Here is a 24,030-nt window from a genome sequence, read left to right as displayed (position 1 = left end):
TTCCTACCTAAGTACTATAGCTCACAAAACTGAACATTTACTTACTGACTAGGGATGTTTTTAAACATCAAGGTCATCATTCAGGATTCAGTTCTCATTGCCCAACAGATGTATACGTAGGTCAGAGATGGCCAGCACAAGGCCTATAGGGGCTGGGTAGGCAACACGGATGAGTTCAGCTGGTTGGTGCCACGGGGACCAGTGTGGACTGTGGACACCCGGAGGCACTTGCATGGGCCTAAAGACCGTAGCCTCTACTATGCGGCTGCCAAATGTTGCCTTATGAGAGTAAGCCAGAGCTTCCAGATCTTTGATAAATCCATGATTTTGCGAAATATTTATCGATTTATGTTTCAAGTTTATTTACTTATTTTGAGATAGAGAATGAGTGCACATGCGTTCACATGCACATGTGCCTGCCTGTGAGCAGGGGAGAGGCAGAGAGAGAGAGAGAGACAACCCCAAGCAGGCTCTGTGCTCAGCATAGAGCCGGACTCGGGACCAAACCCACGAGCCTGGGATCACGACCTGAGCCAAAATCAAGAGTCGGATGCCTAACCGATGAGCCACACAGGCACTCCTCGATTAAAAAACTCTTGAAGAAGTAAATAGCGTGAGAGGAAAAGGGTGAAGTTTGGGCAAAATGGCTGAAGGGGAACAGGAGGCGCAGGTTTGCAGTTAGGGAAGGGGTACGTCACGGGGGTGGAAGGTGCAGCCCAGGGAACAGAGTCAATGGCAGTGTACCAGTGCCCTGTGGTGACAGACAAGAGTTCTGCCTGTGGTGGGCATAACACAAGGCACAGAATCATCCAGTCTCTATGTTGTACACCTGAACCAAATATAACATTGTGTGCCCACTACGCCCAAATAAAAAAAATTTTTTTAATTAAAAAAAATAGAAGAAAAAAAATTTCATTAAAAAAGAAAGAGAGGAGTACATAGCACAGAATAAAAGGGGAGAAATCTTACCGATTATGAGACTTAACACACATAGCCAACAAATGGAGTTGGTGGGCGGACTATTTGGATGCTGATTCAAATAAAACAATTATAAAAAGATCTTACTGACACAATCAAGGAAAACTGAACACAGACTAGGTTTTAGAGCATATCAAGAAACTATTTTTCATTTTGTTGGTTGGGATCATGAGTTATGGTTATATTTTTTTACGTTTTTCCCTGATAGAGATATACACTGAAATATATATGAGTGAAATGATTTGCTATCTGGTGTTGGCTTTTAAAACTCTAGCAAAGCAAGGGTGGCTCAGCCAGTTAAGCATCAAACTCCGGCTCAGGTCACAATCTCCCGGTTCGTGGGTTCGAACCCCACGTCACGCTCTGTGCTGACAGCTTAGAACATGGAGCCTGCTTCACATTCTGTGTGTGTGTGTGTGTGTGTGTGTGTGCGTGTGTGTCTGCCCCTCCCCCACTCGCACTGTCTTTGTCTCTCTCAAAACATAAGCATTAAAAAAGAAAAATTAAAACTCTAGCAAAGCAAAACAAAAGGAGAGGAGGGATGAAACAGAGTGGGAGAATAGTGCTAATTACTGAAGGTGGATAATAGTTACATGGAAACTCAAAGACTAATCACTCTAAATTGGCATATATTTGAAAATTTCTATAATAGTGTTTTTTTCATGTTGGCATCCATTTAGAATTTTTTTAAACAGTGTTGAACAAACCTATCACCAGCCTATGAGCTAAATTTGTTCCCCAAGGTATGTATTGCCCCCATGTAAAGGAACAGAAGATTAGGTTAAAGGTGGTTCTGAGCTCATGCCCTAAAATTACTTGCAAAATTTCTCTCTTTTGAAAAAATCCTTATACTAGTTTCCTTTTTGCGGATATGGGTTTCTCTCCTTCTCCTAAAACTCAGGTCCCAGAGAAAATTCTAGTCAACTAGTGTTTTCCAGTTAGTTGGGAGTCTTTTTACAGTTTTACTCCATTTAGTTTGGAAGGAAAATGGGGTGGTGGCCATGACCTTCCCATGGCTCCCCAACCAGAACACTTCTGTCTAATATGATTACCCTGAGGTCAGCCAGCTTCAGCCAGACTGCAATCTCTCTAGGGCAATCAAAGGAAGCCTGTGGAACAGTTTTATCAACATGGACTGTCATGTCTCTCTGATGAGGTGAGGGATTTTATACACAGGATCTCATTTCATCCTAAAAGCATGCTTGGAGGCAGATGTTATCATTGTCCTTATTTTATGGCCAAGGAAATGAAGTCTCAGAGTGAGCCAGTAAGTAATCTGACCAAGGTCACACCCGTTGTAAGTCAAGAAGCAGGTCTAAGAGTCCAGGTTTGTCAGACCACAGAGCCCAAGTTCTAATCTGCTGTGGGATACTGGCTCTGTCCCCTCCGTTCATTCACCTGCTCATTCAGTACACAGTTAACTTTGATTCTGTGCCAGGCACTGGAGACGTGGAGGTGAGCGAGGCAGCATCTTGCCCTTGAGAAATGCTTGGGAGAGGATGCGACATCTGAGCTGGGTCTTAAAAGAGGAGTAGGGACTCGGCAAAGGGATCACTGGAGAAAACTCATTTGTAGCAAAGGCATCAAGATGGGTTTAGAGGACGGACGGTCATTCTGGCCACAGCGTAACGGATAAAGGCAAGGAGAGATGACAATTGTTCTTCTCATTCAACCAACATGAATTTGTTAGCAGCAAGAATGTGGTTGGCATTGTGTCACACGCCAAGGAACACAGAGGGGGATCAGGTGTGTTCTCTCAATCAGGGGCCGACAATAATATCTGTAGAGAAAGCAATTGCTGAGAATTCTAGTCTGCTAATTAGACTTGAATTCGTATTGATTTCATGCCTTTATGTTCATTTATTTTAGGCCTTGGAAAATTAATTGAATTTGTCTTTCTCTACAAAACTGAAAAAATAAGCATTCGGAAAAGTGATGTGAATCTCAGAGTGAGAAGAGCTGTATTTTTCCTCCTGGCCTTTGAAATATGTGAGATTAAAATACCAGGCTTGTCACAGCGACCAAAGTGCGATGGGAACAGATGAGTATTGTAAAGATATGCAGAAAGGTCATCATTTTAATAAAAGAAAGCGGCCCTCACAATTTATTTTATCTGGTCAAAACAACATTCTTCCAAGCAAAGTTCAAAAGAGCGAAGTTAGGTCGAGGTAATTTCAAAAGAAGTTAGAGCACAGATATAAACGGATAACTAACGTCCCTGTTAATAAACATTTCTAAATAAGGATTACATCACAGCTAAAGCAGGGCCATGCTGGAGTCAGCATAATGTAATCAAGGTATCATGGAAGGTCCAGAGATTTGAGATTTTATCCTACTCCGTAGCCAAGTTAGTTAAAATTTCCTAGTCTCTGTTTCCTAGGGATGAAAAATAATACATTTTGACTATGCTCTGTGAATCAATAAACAGCAAAGTAATATAGAATATTATAATCATTCTCTCCTCCTAGGTAATCGAGGCATTTTCTAGGGCCTCTTCATTGGGACACTATGCACTTCCTACTCTGAAGCAGAAAAGAAAAGCCAAAGGCAAAATCAAGCTTCTTGAATACTCTAAAAGAGTAATAAACCCATCCCAAGTTCTATTCTCTCAAACCTGGGCTGCCATGTCCAGCATGCAGGTTGTGCCCTGCACAAAGATGAGTTGCAAAGGGGGTAAGAGAAGGCTGAAATCCAACCCCCACTCAGCTCACGGAGCTAAGCACCTTGGCCCAGAGAAGAAAGCGCTTTTGTAAGTTGTGCACCAAGGTCCTATGTGCTAACTGCAGCCCTCTCCACCCCACAACTATATGGTCAATTAGTCTTTGACAAAGCAGGAAAGAATATCCCATGGAAGAAGACAGTCTCTTCAATAATTGGTGCTGGGAAAACCAGACGGCAACATGCAAAAGAGAGAAGCTGGACCACTTTCTTACACCATATGCAAAATAAACTCAGAATGATTAAAGACCTAACTGTGAGACTTGAAACCACAAAAATCCTAGAGGAGGACGGACACAGGCAGCAACCTCTTTGACATCAGCCATAGCAACTTCTTACTTGACATGTCTCTGAAAGCAAGGGAAATAAAAGCAAAAATGAATGTTGGGACCTCATCAAGATAAAAAGCTTCTGCACAGCAAAGGAAACAACCAACAAAACTAAAAGACAATCTACGGAATGGGAAAAGATATTTCCAAATGACATGTAAGAAAGGCTTAGTATCCAAAATACATAAGCAAGTTATAAAAGTCGACAGCCCCAAAATGAATAATCCAATTAAAAAAGTGGACAGAAGACACAAATAGACATTCCTCCAAAGAAGACCTCCAGATGGCCAACAGACACATGAAAAGATGCTCGGCATCACTCATCATCAGGGAAATGCCGAGCAAAACTACAATGAGACGTCACCTCACACCTTGTCAGAACGGCTACAATCAACAACACAAAAACAACAAGTGTTGGTGAGGATATGGAGAAAGGGCAACCCTCCTGCAGTGTTGGTGGGAATGCCAACTGGTGCAGCCACTCTGGAAAACAGTGTGGAGGTTCCTCAAAAAGTGAAAATAGAACTACCCTACGACCTAGCAATTGCACAACTTGGTGTTTACCCAAAGATTACAAAAACATGAATTCAAAGGGATACGGGTGCCTGGATATTTACAGCAGCATTGTTTACAATAGCCAAGATATGGACGCAACCCAAGAGTCCACTGATAGGTGAATGTATAAAGAAGATGTGATATATATATATATCTATATATATGCATACATGATACATACGATATAGATATGATATAGATATGAGATATATACATATATGATATACATATATGATATAGATGTCTATATATAATGGAATGTTACTCAGCAATAAAAGAAGAATGAGATCTTGCCATTTGCAATGACCTGGGTGGAGCTAGAGAGTATAATGCTAAGTGAAATCAGTCAGTCAGAAAAGGACAAATACCACATGATTTCACTCATATGTGGAATTTAAGAAACAAAACAAGCAAAGGGAAGGAAAGGGAGAGAAAGGCAAAGCAAGAAACAGACTCTTTTTTTAATGTGTATTGATTCATTACAAGAGAGAGTGAGAGAGAGAGAGAGAGAACAAGCAGGAGAGGGGCAGAGAGAGGGGGAGGCAGAGAATCCCAAGGAGGCTCCAGACCCTTTCTCAGCACTTGAACTCACAAACGGTGAGATCACAACCTGAGCTGAAATCAAGAGTCGGACGCTTAACAGACGGAGCCACCCAGGCACCCCAACAGACTCTTACCCATAGAGGACAAAGTGACAGTCACCAGAGGGGAGGTGGGTGGGGGATGGGTTCAACAGGTGATGAGGATTGAGGAGGGCACTTGTGACGAGCAGCGGGTGATGTATGGAAGGTTGAATCACTATATTGCACACCTGAAACTAATGTTACACTGTATGTTAACTAGCTGGAATGTATATAAAAATAAAAGGCTTACAAATAATTCTCAATCTTCCTTTGGTTTTTAGCTCCATTATCACTTCCTTAGGGAAGCTTTTCCCAGTCTCCCTGCCCGGGTCACATCCCTTTAAGACAATGCAACGCACCTTCCTTTCCTGGCACTTAACCCAGTTATCATCTTACACATATTTCAAGGACTGTTTGGATACCTCTTGTCTCTACCAAGAGATTGTAAATTCTCTGAGGGCAACAACGCCATCTACTTTTGCCCATCAGTGTATCTGTAGGACGAGCTCAGTTCATGACACGTATATTCTACACCATTTAATAGATGAGTAAACAAATCGATGATCTCTGGAGAGAAGAGGTTATATCTGCATCTGAGAAATATGGAAATTGAGTCTCTGAGAACTTAAGAGACTTGCTCAAGGAACACGGGCGTGGGTATTATTTGATTCCTGATTTCAGGGCCAGGAAAAGCACCATTCCAAGGACTGGGAAGTCCTGCGTGGCACCCAGTAGGTCTCTGGTGCGGACTCGCCGAATGAAGAAATGAAACCAAAGGTGAAGGTAGGAAAGAAGAAATTGTGGACCTCAATATTGTTCCCAGCATGAAGAGAACAGTCTTGGCTGCAACACTGGGCAGGTCACGTCACCTACCTGGCCCTTAGCTGAGCTGTGAGGCAGATGACGCCCATGTTCCACCAGTCAGAGATTCTAGGCTTCCAAACTCCTCATGCCTTGGGATTCTGCCTAACAGCAGGCACCTACATCTGGTGGCTGAGTTACTCAGCAGCCCAGATTTGGCTTTATGCTTTGGATCATTTTTAATGCATTCAAAGAGCAATTGCCACTATGCAACAAGAGGCAATTGCACGAGCAATTATGTCAAGGATAACATATGGTGGCTGCAAAAACAATAGCAAGTTATTGCAGGGTGTTAAGCCTAGCAGATGGAGGAGAGTTGCTATAACCTTGACGGTTGGCCCTGGGACTTCCAGATATGTTATATAGTTATATGCGAGGAAGCCACGAACATCTGGAAGAAGGACAACATTTTTTAGTCTTCCGTGGGCATCGTTAAAGGATTCAGAAACTAATAAGAGGGAATCACGGATGATCTCAGTCATTCAGCCAAGAGTTGAGTGGAAACCGTAAGGAAAAAGCCTCCTTCTCCCAACGAATGTGGAATTCTCTAACTCGTCAGAGATACATGCTTGTATCCTGACTGTCTCCTAACCAAATGGCCCACCAAAGTGCCCCACAATCTGGAGCTAGCTCACCTTTTCGGATTCCTCCCTCACCCCCTCCCTGACATAGCCCATCCTCTGGCTTCCCAGCTCACTGTCTTTTCATGACTTCCACGATGCTCTCAGGTATCCCTGCTACCTCCTCCAAGTTCCCACAGCGTCGATCGATGGCCAGGTGGTAGCACTGATGGCCATCTGATGTATGTTGTGATTACTTGCCTGTCTGTCTCTGTCCCCTGCCCCAATCACCCCATTAGTCTGTTAGAGCCTTCAAGATAGGGACCATGCCCATCACAACACATACCCCAAGCACACATTTAGGAAGTCCACTGTGTTTGCCCCTGGGTGGCTCAGTCGGTTAAGGGTCTGACTTCAGCTCAGGCCATGATCTCATGGTTTGTGAGTTCGGGCCCCGTGCTGGGCTCTGTACTGACAGCTCAGAGCCTGGAGCCTTCTTCGGATTCTGTGTCTCCCTCTCTCTGCTCCTCCCCTGCTCACACTCTGTGTGTCTCTCTCTCTCAAAAATAAATAAAAGCATTTTTTAAAAAAAGAAAGTCCACTGTGTTCAACACCAGTTGGCAACCAATCAGTAGATGAATTCACTATAATGGAAGAATAACTTCTATCATGTCAACCCACATAATAAAGTTTATTTTATCAGGGAGTTTTTAGTGACCTCACTTGACACCCGAAGAAGTAACTCCAATGCTAAAAATGTCAAACATTCAGGGGCGTCCGGGGCGGCTTGGTCACTTAGGCATCCGACTCTTGGTTTCCGCTCAGGTCGTGATCTCACAGTTTGTGAGTTTGAGCCCCGCGTCGGGCTCCACGCTGACACTGCAGAGCCTGCTTGGGATGCTCTCTCTCCCTCTCTCTGAACCTCCCCTCCTCACTCTCTATCTCCCTCTCTCAAAATAAATAAATAAACATTTAAGAAAATACCTAAAAAGAGCGTCAAGCATTCTGAGAAGCCAACAATGGAGTTCTTAGAAGAAGTAGAATGTTATTCTGCTTACCATTTAACCAAAATAATAAAACTCTTTTCTATGCCAGACACAGAGTAGAACTTTGCATGTATTATGTCATTTAATCCTGAAACAGTCCTATGAGGCATTATCATTCCCATTTCCAAATGGAATAGTTGAGGTGTAAGTAGGTTAGTAAGTGGCAAGGCTGGGATTTGAACTCAAGTCTTAAAATCTACCCCTAAAACCAGAACTCCTCACCACCGTGCTGTTCTCCACCTGGTTACAGGGCCAGTACTGATCACAGTCCTTAATGTTTTCATTCACCTCTTATTAATTTTAATTAATTATTAATTTGACTTACATAGACCCTTTCAGTTAAGTATTTCATAATCCTACCTGATAGGCCCCTACCACCTTTACTCACACTTGTTATCAACATTTTAAGGACTCACTTTATCCCTCACTTTTAAAGTTCAGAAAATTGAGGGGTGGCTCAGTTGGTGAAGCATCCGACTCTTAATTTTGGCTCGGGGCACGATCTGACATTTCGTGAGTTCCAGCCCCACATCGGGCTCTGCTGACAGTGTGGAGCCTGCTTGGGATTCTCTCTCTCTCTCTCTCTCTCTCTCTCCCTCCCTCCCTCCCCCTTCCCTGCTCTCTCTCTCTCTCTCTCAAAATCAATAAACATTTAAGAAAGAAAGAAAGAAAGAAAGGAAGGAAGGAAGGAAGGAAGGAAGGAAGGAAGGAAGAAAGAGGAAAGGAAGGAAGGAAGGAAGAAAGAAAGAAAGAGGAAAGGAAGGAAGGAAGGAAGGAAGAAAGACAGAGGGAAGGAAGGAAGGAAGAAAGAAAGAAAGAGGGAAGGAAGGAAGGAAGGAAGGAAGGAAGGAAGAAGAAAGAAAGAAAGAAAGAAAGAAAGAAAGAAAGAAAGAAAGAAAGAAAGAAAATTGAGCCACAGAGCAGTTAAGTCACTTGGCCAAAGTCACAAAGCTCATCACGAGGACAACACAGAGCGAACCAAAGCCATTTAACTGTAGCTCCCATGAGCCATCATACACTTCCTTCAGGCATCCTCCACCACTTGGACATCTGCACATCAAGGCACCTGGGGCTGTTACCCAGCCAGTCAATTCCTGAGTCAGTCCAATTGCAGGGACAAAATTCACACATGAATGCAAATGCCTTCTTTATTAAAAAAAAAAAACCACATGTCTTCTTATGTATAATCCTGAACTAAAACCTGTGCCAGGCTGTAATTTCACCTCATCTGCTTCCTTCAGGTGGCCTCAATTCTGCTTCCATCACTAATTGGCATTGTCCTACATTAGACTTGACTTCATTCTTTTAGGAAAACACAGATAAATCATCTCAAACCCATAATCATTTAGCCTGGTTGGTCAGATTGTTTTCTCATTTTACCAAGAGATAATGGTCTGCCATCGTAGAAATTCCACATACAACATCTTGATAGAGTAATAAGCACTAGAATTGACTGAATCCTTATGTCATATCCCAGATGCTACACTACACTTCTTTACCTGAATCCCTCATTTATGTCATCCTTTAATTAGCCCTGTTTTCCAGGTAAGGAACTGAGCCCTGGAAAGCTGAGAACCTTGCCCCAGGATCCATGGTTGGACCCAGATGTGTCTGACTCCCAAGTCTGGACTCTTAACTACTCAACATATTCCCAGCCGCTGCTGCCACTATTCTAGTCTCTTCCTCCCATGCCCCCCTCCCCGTCCCCACCTCCATGATTAAGGAAAGCTATCCAGATAGGACGAAAAGCAAAAAAAGTAAACAGAGTACCTGATAAGGCCCAGGTCAACTCCATTCAAATCTACCATTTTCAGGATGATCATTTCTTTGTCGGTATTTGAAGAATACCTGGTCAAAACAAAGAAACGCAGTCATTTCTATGTTAGTTAGAGCCTGGGCTTCTTGTATGACCAACAGTAGAAGCTGACACAAAAACTAAAATCAAAATGCCTTCAGTGAGCGAGGTTTCCTGATGTGCTATGGTCTTACGAACCACATGCAGGACCTCAGTCCTCAGCTAAAGAAATGGCTTGCAAATACCATCACACTCAGTGGCATTAAGTCAGCCAACTGGAGATGAAATTGACATCTTTATGTAATGGTCGTGATCTTATAGAACATACAGGTGTTTCTTAGAAAAGGGACCGGTCTTTGAAATTTCTACTCCGGTCAAATTTTCACGGAATCTCTTAAACATAGCAGGGAATATGCAACATCAAAACCATCCCCGACCTGTAGCTTCAAGCGTTCTTTCATGGCCTTTCAAGGGAAATCGGATTATGTTTTCTAAAACTCAACTCCTTTGAAATGGATGGAAAAATACGCAGACAAATGTAAAATGCCAGGTGGTCAGGTTGAAAGTGAGATATTATTTTACTGTGCCACAGCAGTCAAGGGCTTCTCTCCTGTGGCTAACCTGGGTCAGCACTTAAGCAAACAAACAAACAATCGGCCTTAGTTCCATTCCATTATGCTAGTTTTATTTTATTGTTCTTTGTTCCTGCTTCTTTATCCTTTTATGGCTTCTCTCTTGCCACAGTCTCCTGGGTGGAGATGATTTCTGCTGAACGATCTAACAAAAAGAGCTATTCATTAATTTAATAAACACGTGTTGCGCACATTTTCATCTCCGCTTTACAGAAGAAGCTGAGAGGCAATAAATTACTATAAGTAAATCACTGAAGGTCACATGACTAGGAAGTGATAAAGCAGAGATGGAACCAGAGTCGTGCCCGATTGCAAAACTGGGAGTCCTTCCAACACTCACGCTGACCCCAGCCGCCAGCAGAGCGGGCCGATTGGTGCACGGGCTGGCGTGAGTTACCACATTCACTTTTTATTTCTGCTTAGATGATCAACATGTTTTAAATTTACTTTAGCTTTACTATTCTTTCAGGATCCCACCCCATTCCTTGAGCACCAACTGCATCCTTAGATTTTTGTTGCTGATCTCTAAAGGAAACCCATGATTTTATTGTGATAATGCCCCTTGCCTGGCTCGCTCTGACGGAGGATTCCAAAGGTAAGAAGAGGGGCTTCGGTTGATCTGTACACCTTCCACGTTTCCTTTGTTGATAAAGATTTTGCCTGGTTTCATATTTTTGTGCGCCATCTCAATGCTCTGTGGGTTAGAGAGAGAGAGAGAGAGAGAGAGAGAGAGAGAGACAGTTGTGAATTTGGACATCCTGTTGGATAAGGACTTAGTCAATAGAAACAGAGGAGCGCTGTGGACAATTTCCTTGGTCTCCGAGCTGCCCCTGCTATGGGACAAGGTGTCCCACCCTCCTTGTCCTCTCCGTGCCCTCAACCTCTGAGGCCAAGTTTTTCACACTTTTCTGACTCAAAGCTACAATAAGCAAAACATTTTTCATCACAACTTAATACACGTCGACGTATGTGTGCTAAAACAGAAGCTCACAAAATACACCCTTCCCGTATGTTTTGCACCATGATAGGCTCCAATCTGTTTTACTTTAGTTCTGTTCATTCAATGCTTCTTGCAACCCATGGAATTGACTTCAGGAAGCCAGCCATGAATTACCATCCACGGTTTGGAAAGCATCGTGGTAAAGACATTTCTGCCTTTGCCGACTGGATCGCCAGGTTTGGGGGGTACTTCATGAGACAAAGTAGAGAGGGACTAAATCTAGAAGGGAAAGGTATGAGGGAAACATGAGAAAGGACCCTGTGGGAGGTAGTAATAAGCTTCAAGATGGGGAGAGAGGAGAAAGAGGTGCCCAAGCCAGGAACACAGAAGACCGTGCCATCTAGAACTCTCAGAGAGGACGTGAGAAATAAGGGCGTGTGTTTATGAAGTGGGTCCCCTGTCATGTTGTTTGGGAACTAGGAGGCGAGATTGGAATTACTTGCAATGACTCTTGGTTCCTTGATGGCTTCCTTTTTGTGTGACTTTGCACAGAGAACAGACGGTAGGGCCCTCTCAGTTATAAGGGTGACATAGGAAACGTTTGCTGTCCCTTTGGACACCTGCAGGAGGCTCACTGCATGGAACTCGCCCCTCTCAATCAGTCAGTGCCTCGGAGACCAGAAGCTCCTGGGGAGTCAGGAACGGAGGGGGCAGGTGCTGAGACTGCTCAGGGCAACATCCTATAAGGACTCTCTCCATATCACAGAAAACCACTCCTGAACACTTGTGAACAAGGGACAGGGCAGCTCCCTCTGGGGCCCTTTGCCTACCTTCACGATGCCAGTGACCATGTACTCAAAGGTGCGATTGCTAAATCCTTCACTGGCGATTACAAACACAGTATACTGGAAATACCCTCCTGGCCCCGAGTGTGTGTGAGTGCCACTCAGGATGACGTTGTCTTGTCTGTACAGGGAGCCATATTTACTCTGCAGTCTGTTCAGGACCTTCAAGAGAAAAGAAAAAAAAAAAACAGAACTAAGAAGAGGGATAACATAGCAACTCACTATGGAAAAGGCTCCAATGAGTCTAATCAAGGATCCATATCAATGGCACCCCTGTCGAGTGGCCCTTCACTCGGCTCTGGAGTGTCTCATCATAGGCACAACTTCAACAAAACCAGTAACCATCAAGGCTAACATTTCATAGACTCTCGCCGTATGCAAGCACAGTGTTAGGTAGGACACACATTATGTTATTTTAAAATCTTTATAACGACCCCAAGAGGTAGATGTTTTTTCCAATGTTCGTTTATCTTTGAGAGAGAGAGAGAGAGAGACAGAGAGAACAGGGGAGGGGCAGAGGGAGAGGGAGAGAGAGAGAATCCCAAGCAGACTCCGTACTGTCAGCCCGGAGCCCCATGCAGTCTCCATCTCATGAAGTTGATGACCTGAGCCAAAATCAAGAGATGGATGCTTAACCGACTGAGCCACCCAGGAGCCCCAGAGGTGGATATTTGGAACCGCATCTTTTAGCTAAGAGCACTGAAGTGTAAAGAAGATAAATAATTTGCCCACCGACCTAGTAAATGTGAGAGCCACAACCTGGATCCACATCTCTCTAACTGTAGAACCAGTATGGTTTGCTATTCATCGTTCCACACATGCTATTAATATCCAGGCACTAGGAGCGATATGAGGTTAATATCTGAGCACTAGGAGTATATGAGGTTCCTACCCTGATGGAGCATTTATTCTAATGAGGGAGAAAGGTAACAAGCAAAAAAGCACGTAATATGGTATCACACAATGATAAGTGCTCTGAAGACAAATGTCGTTGAGTGGGGAAAAAGAGTGATGGGTGTCAATGAGGAAACATCTTTCCAGAGAGGCTGCCTTCCACCCAAAAGCATAAGCCGGTTGAGCAACACCAATGGAAAGCGTCCCGGGAGCAGCGAACAGTTGTGTAAGGGCCCCTTGCCGCCTCCCTGCCCAAAATGAAGAACTCCATGCTCCCTGACATATACTGTCACCCTTACTGGTCTGGGGGCAGCCAACTGAGGGGACCTAAGGACACCCCAGCCACCCTGTGGGGAGGCCCATCGGAAAGGAACCATCTTGTCAGCACTAACTTGCTAGCCAGGCGGGTGAGCCACCTCAGAGTAGTAGACCCTTCGGCCTCAGCCAGGCCTTCCAACACCTGCAGCCCCAGCTGACGCATGAGTTCAACCCACGACAAGGAAGTGGGCGTGTGTGTGTGACTTCAGTTCTAACCTAAGTCGGAATCACCCAGCTCGGCCTCCCTGGGATTCCTGACCCACAGAATTCCTGAGTGGTAATTCAGGACGACTGTGAACATCTAAACGCACGATAAGTGTGCTCGTAGGGTCCAGACACATCACGAAGACAACGGAGAGAAAAATCCCTGCTGCTGAGAACCTGTTTCTGATTCTGCTTGAATCAGCTTCAACCTGAAATTGGGTGTTATTGTGGCTTCCTTGGGAAAGATGTTTTGACTTTTTTTTTTTTTTTTTTTTTACATAAAGGGGCGCCGGGATGGCTCAGCTGGTTAAGCATCTGACTTTGGCTTAGGTCATGATCTCAGGGTTCATGAGTTCGGGCCCCACATTGGGCTCGGTGCCCGATGAGCTAGAGCTAGAGCTCACTAGCTAGAGCTCACTGAGCTAGAGCTCACTTTGGATCCTCTGTCTCCCTCTCCCTTTGCCCCTCATGGTCTCTCAAAAAAATAATAAATAAATAAATATTAACAAAAATTTTTTTTTCACTTTTTAAAAAAGTTTTTATATTTATTTATTTTGAGAGAGAGAGATAGAACGTGAGCAGGGGAGGGGCAGAGAGACAGGGAGACACAGAATCCGAAGCAGGCTCCAGGCTCCGAGCTGTCAGCACAGAGCCCGACACGGGGCTTGAACCCACACACTGAGATCATGACCTGAGCCGAAGTCAGACGCTTAACTGACTGAACCACCCAGAAGCCCCTGTTCACTTTTTTTAAATGTCAAAAATCATTAAAATGATCTAGCAAAAGTGTCAGACCCCAAGCGACCTTCCTCAACGTAAGATACTGTCAGTTAATACCCTGCACAGTAATGACAGTGCATTCACGGCAGGGATCGCAAATATCACTTACGTCACGCACTTAGTCCCGTCTATTGGTGGTAGCTCTCAGACGTGTGGTGTTGAGAAGGATCCTGAGCCCAAACCTGGGCTTAGCAAGAAAGAGTGCCTTTTTTGATTAGCAACGCTGTCTACTCTGCGTGTGGCACAGGCGGTGGTAGGCTGATCAACCGTCACACAGCGGGAAACGAAAAGCTGTCATTTGAATCGCTTGTCAGTTTCTCTGGTGTAAATACTCCCTGCCCCAGTCAATTTCAAGCTTCCAAAATTTAACAACGAGCTCCCCCCCCCTCCCCCAAGCTCTTGAGTATTTAACAGCCAGCCCTCATGAGCTGGTGCAAGACGGTCCCAGAACACGCTTGGGAAGCGTGCAACTTACAGGCTATATACTTAACCCGCGTAAATACAACCACCAATCTCTTCTATTTTAGGGGAAGAGCTACCCCACCCTCATTCTACTCGTGTGGTCATTGAATGAGGAACATCTTATGAACAGCGTTGCCTCATTAACTAATCCGTGTCCCACACGCCGATTGCTAGGTTACCACGTCCATATACACAATCCTGTGATGCCAGGCAAATGTGAAAGGAACTATGACATGACCAGACCAACACCCTCTGACCAAGTAGCCTACATTCTCCATCCCAGTAAGTCTCCATGTTGCTCCTGTGTGACCCAAATCCAGACCACACTCTTCATCACCCTATGTCTTCTTCTAAAACAGTAATAACTCCACTCATGAAGGAGAAGCCCATCGCTAAAGGGGCACCATGAAAGCTTGACTAAAGGCTGCTGTGAAAAGCTAATGTGCTCACAGTTCTGTAACTAAGACAGGAAGGTAGCAAAGAGAAAGAACTTCTGGTCAGCCTTAAAGCTCTCCTAACCCCATCCCATTTTTATTCCCAGAGAATGTTAGGGTTTTATAGCAAGTGTACTTCTTCGGGCTTACACAAGAATCGAGCTCTTAGCAAGAGAGAAATTGCGGGGGCATCTGGGTGGCTGGGTCGGTTAAGCGTCCAACTTCAGCTCAGGTCACGATCTCACAGTTCGTGAGTTTGAGCCCCACATCGGGCTCTGTGCCGACAGCTCAGAGCCTGGAGCCTGCTTCAGATTCTGTGTCTCCCTCTCTTTCTGCCCCTCTCCCGTTCGTGCTTTGTATCTCTGTCTCTCCGTCTCTGTGTCTGTCTCTCTCTCTCAAAAATAAACATTAAAAAAAAAAAGGAAGAAAAATTATGGCACTCAAATTTTAAAACAAAAGAGAAAGACCACAAACATCTCCCAAAACTTCTATCCTAACCTATATGCTCCAACGTGAATTCAGACCCACGGAACTTCAAGAAAAAGAAAAGAAAAACTCAATCATCTAGTAGCAACGTCTGCCAGCAGCCATGGTAAATAGCATGTTACCTACTTCATGAGGAGGGGTGTTTCAACAGAATGAAGAAGTTACCTTAAGGTCTACAGCTCACCTCTGTGTTCAGTTTCCATTCAGTTTCCTATTACTGACACACCTGGGAACCTGCCGCAGAAAGACCTGGAAAGCCCCTCTGTTCTGCCCTGTCTCACTGCTCAGAGATCTTCCAGAACCTTCATTGCATGCTGGAAATGTCATCAGTCCTCAGAGCTGAGGCTGAGAACCTGCCTAAAACCAGGTATTATAAGGAAGCGGGAAGGCAATTGTCAAGCCACATTTATTCCTCACACTTTCCCTTGGGTTAGCCTGGGATAACAGAGTGGGTTCATTTAAAGGCCTTCCCACCAGGTCTCAGATTACACGGGGAAAGTAAAAATCGGAAGGGATGGTGAAATGGTGGACTGTTGACTTCACAGCCTCTGCAGTCCAACACATTAATCCCCTCTCCCCTCCCCACTCCACCCCCAAAGTCCACCCCTGACTCTCCCATTTCTTCTCATGACCCCACCACCTCCCCATGAGAACCATCTCCGACCCTTGAGAAGAGTGGTAAGCGTCATGGTAACAAGTGTGGGCACTGGCACCGAGATGCCTGTGCGTCCACCCAGCTCCGCAGACAAGTTCCCTGATCCCCTGCAGCTCATGTTTGTTTCCCAACCTGTCACGTGACATAATGATAGCACCTGCCTCCTCCGGTTGTTTGGAGGATTGAATTCATTAATGTACGTGGAGCCATCAGGCGTGACTCATCGCGGGAACTAGGCAAGTTTTAGCTTTTATTTTTATTCATTCTCAAACCTCATTTGCATTTAAGGTGACCTCTTACTACCAGGTAGCCTCACGGCCACCACACTGACTGAAGACCTTTGTGCGAGCCTCACGCGGTCCAGGGGAAATGTCCAGGCAAAGTTGACATCCTTCCCGCGAGCTTCCCTTCCCTTTCCAGTTCGTGCAGCCTTCCAACATGTTGTAAAACTCCCCTGTGTTGAATCTCCTCTGTTTGAAATACCGAGTGTGATTACCATTTCCCAACTAGATCCTCACCAGTAGAGCCTTCGTATTAACTTAACAAAGCTGCCAGTTTGTGTCCTGGTCCAGCCTCAGTCTATTTCATCAAACACTGCTGTCTGATTAATCATTCTGAAGCAAAATTGGGTTTGCATTACTCCTCCACTCAAAAGTTTTTGCAGAAGCCCCATCACTTAACAGAGTCAAAATAAACCGGCATCCCAGACCCTCTACGATTATGACCAACATACCTGCTAGGTGTATTTCTAATTACATGCTTACATGGGTCCTAATAGCAGGAAGCCTTGTGCCTGCAAAGGAGGCTACATCCCTCCCTCTGCCACGTTAACCAGTTAAAATTCCTCCCATCCAGATAAAAAGATGTGGTATGCATATGCAATGGGATATTACTCAGCCATCAAAAAGAATGAAATCTTGGGGCACCTGGGTGGCTCAGTCGGCTGAGCATCCGACTTTGGCTCAGGTCATGATCTCACAGTTGATGAGCTCGAGCCCCGTGTCGGGGTCTGTGCTGATGGCTCGGAGCCTGGAGCCTGCTTTGGATTCTGTGTCTCCCTCTCTCTCTCTGCCCCTCCCCTGCTCGTGCTCTGTCTTCCTCTGTCTCAGAAATAAACATTAAAAAAAACTTTTTTCAATATTCAAAAAAAAAGAATGAAATCTTGCCATCTGCACCAACATAGACGGATCTAGAGAGTGTTAGGCTAAGAGAAGTCAGTCAGAGGAAGATAGATACCATATGACCTCAGTCATCTGTGGAATTTAAGAAACAAAACAAATGAACAAAGGGAAGAAGAGAGACAAACCAAACCACAGACCCTAGCTATAGAGAATGAACAGAGGGTTACGAGAGAGGGGATGGGTGAAACAGGTGAAGGGGACTAAGAATTCACTCGACTTGATGAGCACTCAGTAATTGTTGAATAACTGTACACCCGAAATATAACTCTACCATTAACTACACTGGAATTAAAATAAACTAAAATTTTGTCCATTCAAATGTCACATCCACTGTGAAATTTTCCCCTACGTTCCATTTTCGGATTCCCCTTGTGGTGGTTTTAAATCACTGTGTGCCCACAAGTTCCTCTCTCCTCCTCCCTGTAAGAAGGGAGGTTCTGCTGTCCTATCCCTGGGTGTGAAATGTACCTGGTACCTTGCTTCCAATGGACAGAATAGGCTGGAAGCTCAACTCCTGAGCACAACTGTGGCCTCTTCACTTCTCTTTCTCTCGAGTCACTCACTTTGGGGGAAGCAACAGTTTTGGGCCGCAAGGATCTGGAAAGTGGGAAACTGAGGTCTTCTATCAGCAGCCACACAAGTGAGTCATCTTGGAAGTGGTTCAATCAGGACTTCCAATGACTGTGGCCCTTGCCAACACCTTGATTTCAAGATATCCTAAGCCAGAACCACCTAGTTAAGCCAGTCCTGATTTCCTGATCAACACAATGTACGAGATGATGTTTATTATTTTTTTAACTTGCTTTATTTTTTATTTTCCTAAATTTACATCCAAATTAGTTAGCATCGAGGGCAACAATGATTTCAGGAGGAGATTCCTTAGTGCCCCTTCCCCATTTAGCCCATCCCCCCTCCTACACCCCCTCCAGTAACCCTCTGTTTGTTCTCCATGTTTATGAGTCTCTTCTGTTTTGTCCCCCTCCCTGTTTTTATATTATTTTTGTTTACCTTCCCTATCATTATTTTTAATGTTTATTTATTTTTGAGAGAGACAGAGCATGCAAGTGGAGGAGGGAGGGGCAGAGAGAAAGGGAGACAGAGGACCCAAAGGGGGCTCTACGCTGAGAGCTGAGAGCCCAATGTGGGGCTCCAACTCACAAACCATGAGATCATGACCTGAGCTGGAGTCAGATGCTTAACCAACTGAGCCACCCAGAATCCCCTAGATGGTGTTTATTGTTTTAAACCACCATATTCCGGAGCTATTTGTTATTCAGTAGATTACACACCACTGAACTTTACTCCAGTGAACTATAGTTCATGTGTTTTTCTATTACACTCCCTTCCTCCTATCCCCAACTGGGCAGTGAGCTCATAGGGAACGTGTATTATGACTCCTTTGGCTATGTACCCTCTGAAATTGCCAGCAAAGTGCCACGCCAAAAGCAGGTGGTCAATGCATTTTTCCCTGCAAGATAATAGAATAATGTCACTTTTAAGAATATGGGATCTGACATCAGGCACCTGTATGTTCAGAACCCAGCTGTCCCACTTGCTGACTGTGTGAAATTGAAAAAGCTACTTGCCTTCTCTAAGACTCTATTACCTTATCCATAAAGTGGAGAGAACAACAGACCCACTGCATGGTTTTGTTGTAAGCGTAGGAGTGGGGAAAACATGTAATCTTGCTTCCTGAGCGTCTATAGATGGGGGAGGATCCCACCACATTCCCCAAGAAAGAGTGACACTGGAGAAATATTTGAGGGCCTCCCTCATCTCTCTCACTGGCTCCTTCACACAGCAGGAGTAACAGTGTTTAACAGATGAGGCTGATAGAACATGACAACGAATAGTGGGCATTTGATGGTCACTGTCCTGGATAGTCCAGACCCTCATCTCCCTTACCTTCGTGAAGGTGTGAGCAAACGTTAAGGGAGCACATTCTCTTTCTGTGACCTGATCCCATGCAGAAAATATAACTGGGTCAGGGCCAAGAATCTGGCTTAGAAAGGCAGACATGAAAGTCCAAGCCCATCACCCTATGTCTGCCTCTCCTTCTGTGCATCTTACTGTTGCCTGCCTAGGACCCACAGGCACCTTTCTGCTAAGCTCAACCTTCCCCACAGTGGGGTGACATTGTCTCAATTCAGGTAAAAATCACAGAAGAGTCTGTCATAGTCTACAATAGTACTTAAAGGGTGAGAGCGCTAACATTATATATTTTTTTTAATTTTATTATGGAAATTTTCAAACACGTACAAAAATAATCTGAAGAGCATAATGAGACCCCCATCTACCTCTCACCCAGCTTCAGACATTTATGGCCAATCTCATTTCAGTGTCACGTTTTCATTCTCATTTGGCTCCTTGCATCTATTCTCAGTCGTATAAAAACTCGAGGGAAGGGTTAGTGATTAGTTGGCGCTCTCAGAATTCTAATTAGGAGGATTAAATAAGAGAATGTATGTGAAGATCACCCAGAACATAATAAAATTTCAAAACACATTAACGTTAATAATGACAACGAGTCATCAGCAGAATTGAAAGCAAGTTTTGACCAAGATGGCGCAGACCGGAATTATTTGTGGGATAATTGTCTGCTGGATTGTCGAGAGTTAATAACGTGGAGGGCAGTAGAATCTCACTGGATGAGAAGCCAGGAGGGCTTTGTTACTTTCAAGGTCACCCACAGACTTCTCTTCTAAATCACATGTCATTTCTTTTGTCACCTCAATCACTTACCTCCAGCCTGAGTCGTTGGGATACCATGCCTATGTCGATGCTGACAAACGCCACTCGATTGGACCCATCTGGTTCCGCCATGATGAAAGCACGGCTGTACAGCCTGGTGAGGATGCCCCGTGCATTCTGGCCAGTTTTGCTGTAGCCCATCTAGAAGGAAGAGAAAGTCAGGGCCCCTCTGCCTCACTGCCCTGCCATGAGAACCAAGCACAACCATGCAAAAAGAGACCACGTAGGAAAGAAAAACACAATCCACAGGACACTGTGGCTCTGAGTGAGATGATAACATGTGTTTTCAAGAATAAAGCCAACATCATAAGAGAAGCTTTACTCTTCTGTTACAAAAATGCAAAGGCAAAGTAGTTATCTGTTTGGCAGAAGCCATCCATAGGCCCACGGGCAAGGAAGGGGTTGGCATGGCTTGGGAATTCCGTTACCACACCAGAGACCTTTCAGGGTTTTCTGTTCTCTTCTCCTGCCTGAGGTATTACAGAAGGAAATAGTTCCCCTACCATCATCCCATATACCCAGGTGCGTCTAAAGACTGAAGGTTCCCTCACTTTGGTTGTTTGGTATATGATGTTCTTTTCTTTCTTTCTTTTTTTTTTTTTTTCAGAAGAAAATGGTTTCTTTATGATTCAATAATCTCTTTATTTTTTAGTTTATTTATTCTGAGAGAGAGAAAGAGAGAGAGAGAGAGAGAGCATGCACACAAGTGGGGGAGGGGCAGACAGATACAGGGAGAGAATCCCAAGCAGGCTCTGCATGTCATCGAAGAGCACACAGGGCTCGATCTCACAAAGCACGAGATCATGACCTGAGCTGAAACCAGGAGTCAGACATTGAACTGACTGAGCCACCCAGGCACCCCAATAATCTTTTTCTGAGGGTACCACACCCTGGATTTTACCTTGGTGGCCATTCCTCAGCCAAGTCAGACCAAATCCACCTATCTCCCACTCCCCCCCCCCCCACACCATGTCATAAGACCCACCCGTAAAGTTATATCCTGGTCTTCAGAATGCTCTCTCTATCGCTCACTTTACCCCTCATAGGAATGGTCATTCAGGGTTCTCATTCCAGAGCCACTTTTCAGAAGAGACATCAGGGAACAATTCCTAGAATCTAAGGGTTATTTGGTAGGAGGGAGAAAATCTCATCAGACAACTTCACGTTCTAGCTTCCTAGAAAAAGGTTGATATGAGTGAATACATCCACCATCACAGCCAAGAGGTTGCAGACCAGCAGCCAATGGGCCACACCTGACCCACAGAAGCATTTCACTTGGCTTGCATGGTGTTGGCCGACACTAGGTTTCTAGTTTTGACTAGAGTTGCCTGTATTTCCCCACAGACAGACTTAGATCCTCAGGTCTTCAATTCAGAAATTTTCCAGCTTCTCTTGAACAAACTGTGGGATAGGGCAGCCCTCCATGGTAACAATTGCTAAAGCCATGAACTTTCTAGTTGTCCCATAATCCCTACCACTTCCTTGAGGGTTCGCTAGACTCTTATCAGCTCACAGAGAGGCCTGCTTCCATCACTTATGGTACTGGCCCGTCCCCGGTGGTACATGAGTTTGACAGCAGTTCCATTCATAAAAAAGTGGCCAACTGATTTTACAAAGGAATTGTGGTTGAACACGTGGCCCCTCTGCTCTCTATGGCACGATATCCACAGTGTTAGACAGCAGCGAAGTCAATGAAAAAGGAGGAAGACAATAATGTAATCATAAGGAATCAGTGTAGGGTGCAAGGGGTAAAAGTAAAGTACTTGTTTCATTCTCCTTGAGGAGCCCATGATTTGCCTACCAAACTGATATCTGCTACTTGTCCTGTGCAGTCAGCTCGCCCAACACCAATATGGTAGCCACTGAAGTTCTGAAATAGAGGAGGCTCTGGGGTGGTGGTCACCGGAGGTCCCTGGGTGGCTGTGGAGCCATGTGTGAGCGTTGAGCCTTGAGTGGTCGTGGAGCCCAGCGTGGCTGGGGGGCTCTGGGTGACCGGAAAGCCTGAATCTAAAAGCAGAACATTCAAGAAACAACAGTTCAGTCCACTTATCTGTGGGCATCAATTAGAATACACAGGTTCAGGTTCCCATGGAAAAGTCTTTATACACTGTCTTATATTTAAAATATACAGAAAGAAACCTCTCAGGAACTTGTTGTATACAACAACCCTAAGGAGGATCTTTCTGGTAAGCTGGAGATGTGTCATCCTAACAATCAAGTCCTGTGTCAAATGTCCATCCGCTTCTCATCACAAGCTGTTCCTTGTCAAACTCATGGCCCTTCACTCACTCCTGATGGACTTTTCTAGCCAAACAAAGCAGGCGCCAGGTTCCTCAGGGGCCAGCCTCTGGGGATTTGTCTCCACGGCTCTCTCCGTCTGGAGACCCCCACTCCTCTCTGTTCTACCAACCGAGCTCCAAGACTCCCTTCAAGTTGGTTCCTTTCCATCACACCCAGAGGCAGCTCAACCCTCCTGGCAGGAGGCCACCCCCCTGTTGTCTCTACTCTGCACCCACAACCTTCTCAAGCCTTCTATTTGGAATACAGATGAGATCACTGCACGTTCAACATAGTTGCACCTTATTGTAATCATATCACCATCTATGTACGTGCCTGTACACACATATGTCCACACACATACATACGTGAATATCAAGGGAAACAGAATGGCAGAAAGACTGCAAGAGCAGGTACCAGAAACAAACAACCTGGGTTTAAAAACTGATTCTACCACATACTAGCTGAACATACTAGCTGAAATCGCTTATCCTGTTCTACCTCAATGTTTCTCATCTAGAAAAGAGAGGCAGTCCTAATACGCTAACTTCCTAGGGTTGTTTTGAACAATAAATATGTTAACACATATCAAAAATTTCGAATAATGGCCAGAATATAGCTTTGGTTCTACTTACCTATTGAGATATCTTACACATGCATGTTGTTTGTTTCCACCCCAGACAACAGCCAGGGTGGCCAAGGCAACGGAGGTCACTGTCACAGGCCTTAGTGCTCAGAAAAGTACTTGGTGAAGAGACTGGCTGCTGACGTCCCTGGGATCCTAGAATTTAGGGGCTCAGGAGAAGCTAGAGATCATCTAGTCTGATCTCCTTTGCTTTACATATAAGAATCCTGAAGCCCAGAGAAGTGATGTAACCACAATGTCATGGAGAACACGGGATGAATCAGGTGTAGACACCAGATCCTCCAACTAAGGATCTAATGCTCTTTCATCCATATTCAACATGGAGTTAGAATCCACATTTTCTCAACACCAAGCCCATGTTTTCCACAAGACGTCAAGTATTGCAAGGAAGAAGGCAGTCACTTTTGCCTTATTGATACTAACATAGGAATGGGGTACCACCCAAAGCCAAACCAGGTCCAATGGCCAAGGGCAATTTCCTTATGACCTCAGAGTCTCAAGTTCTACATCCAGAAAACGGTACTAAGACTAGCACCTACCTTTATAGAAGATTCATGAGAATTAAGTGGGAAAAGGATTGGGAAAAGGATGTAGACTCCTGACCATAGTGCTTGACACAAAGCGACCGTACAATAAACAGCCGCTCCTACTATGAGAATAGTGACCATAATCGTTGATCACCTCCGTGAGTCTCAGCCTCTGGATTCTATAACTTTAAGAGCTAAAACTGAATAAGTCCTATGGATGCTTTCCTTTCTTGGAGTCCATGCCCCTGCCCTGCACACTGCTGGCATAGAGGATTTCTGTCCCTCTGTGTCTACAGGGAGTTCAAAGTGCAGGCTCATGGTAGACACTACACCAGAAAGAAGAAGAGGCCACAAGAGAGAAAACTAGGCTGAAAAAAATCAGGCTCTTTCTCTGTTTGGCCTAAAGCTAGCCCTCCCCTTACTTCAGTCAAAGCATTCAACACCCACCCATCGTTTCTACTCATTTACCAGGTATGCAACCCACCACAAAGGCAGGGCTCCATCAAATGCCCAGGGCCCCAATATTGCCCGCA

General features: G+C 44.8%; 1 protein-coding gene across 2 annotated transcripts in view; it reads right to left on the bottom strand.

Annotated features, from left to right (window-relative positions):
- Positions 1–24,030, bottom strand: part of ASAH2 (N-acylsphingosine amidohydrolase 2) — an 85,217-nt gene that overhangs the window by 33,232 nt on the left and 27,955 nt on the right. The window contains exons 4-8 of one of the 2 annotated variants that reach the window (XM_019430018.2): positions 21,849–22,054; positions 20,039–20,188; positions 11,868–12,044; positions 10,664–10,791; positions 9,441–9,518 (exon numbers count right to left, since the gene is read on the bottom strand). In XM_019430018.2, the coding sequence (XP_019285563.2) occupies positions 9,441–9,518; positions 10,664–10,791; positions 11,868–12,044; positions 20,039–20,188; positions 21,849–22,054 (739 nt within the window). Of the gene's footprint in view, positions 1–9,440; positions 9,519–10,663; positions 10,792–11,867; positions 12,045–20,038; positions 20,189–21,848; positions 22,088–24,030 lie in introns of those variants that run through there. The other variant, XM_019430016.2, reaches the window with a different exon arrangement.

The sequence above is a fragment of the Panthera pardus genome, unplaced genomic scaffold (genome assembly GCF_024362965.1).
Source record: "Panthera pardus isolate Hobbes unplaced genomic scaffold, ASM2436296v1 HiC_scaffold_22, whole genome shotgun sequence".
NCBI classification, from domain to species: domain Eukaryota; kingdom Metazoa; phylum Chordata; class Mammalia; order Carnivora; family Felidae; genus Panthera; species Panthera pardus.
Note: the sequence above shows the minus strand (reverse complement) of the source record. Positions and strands in the feature narration are given on the sequence as shown.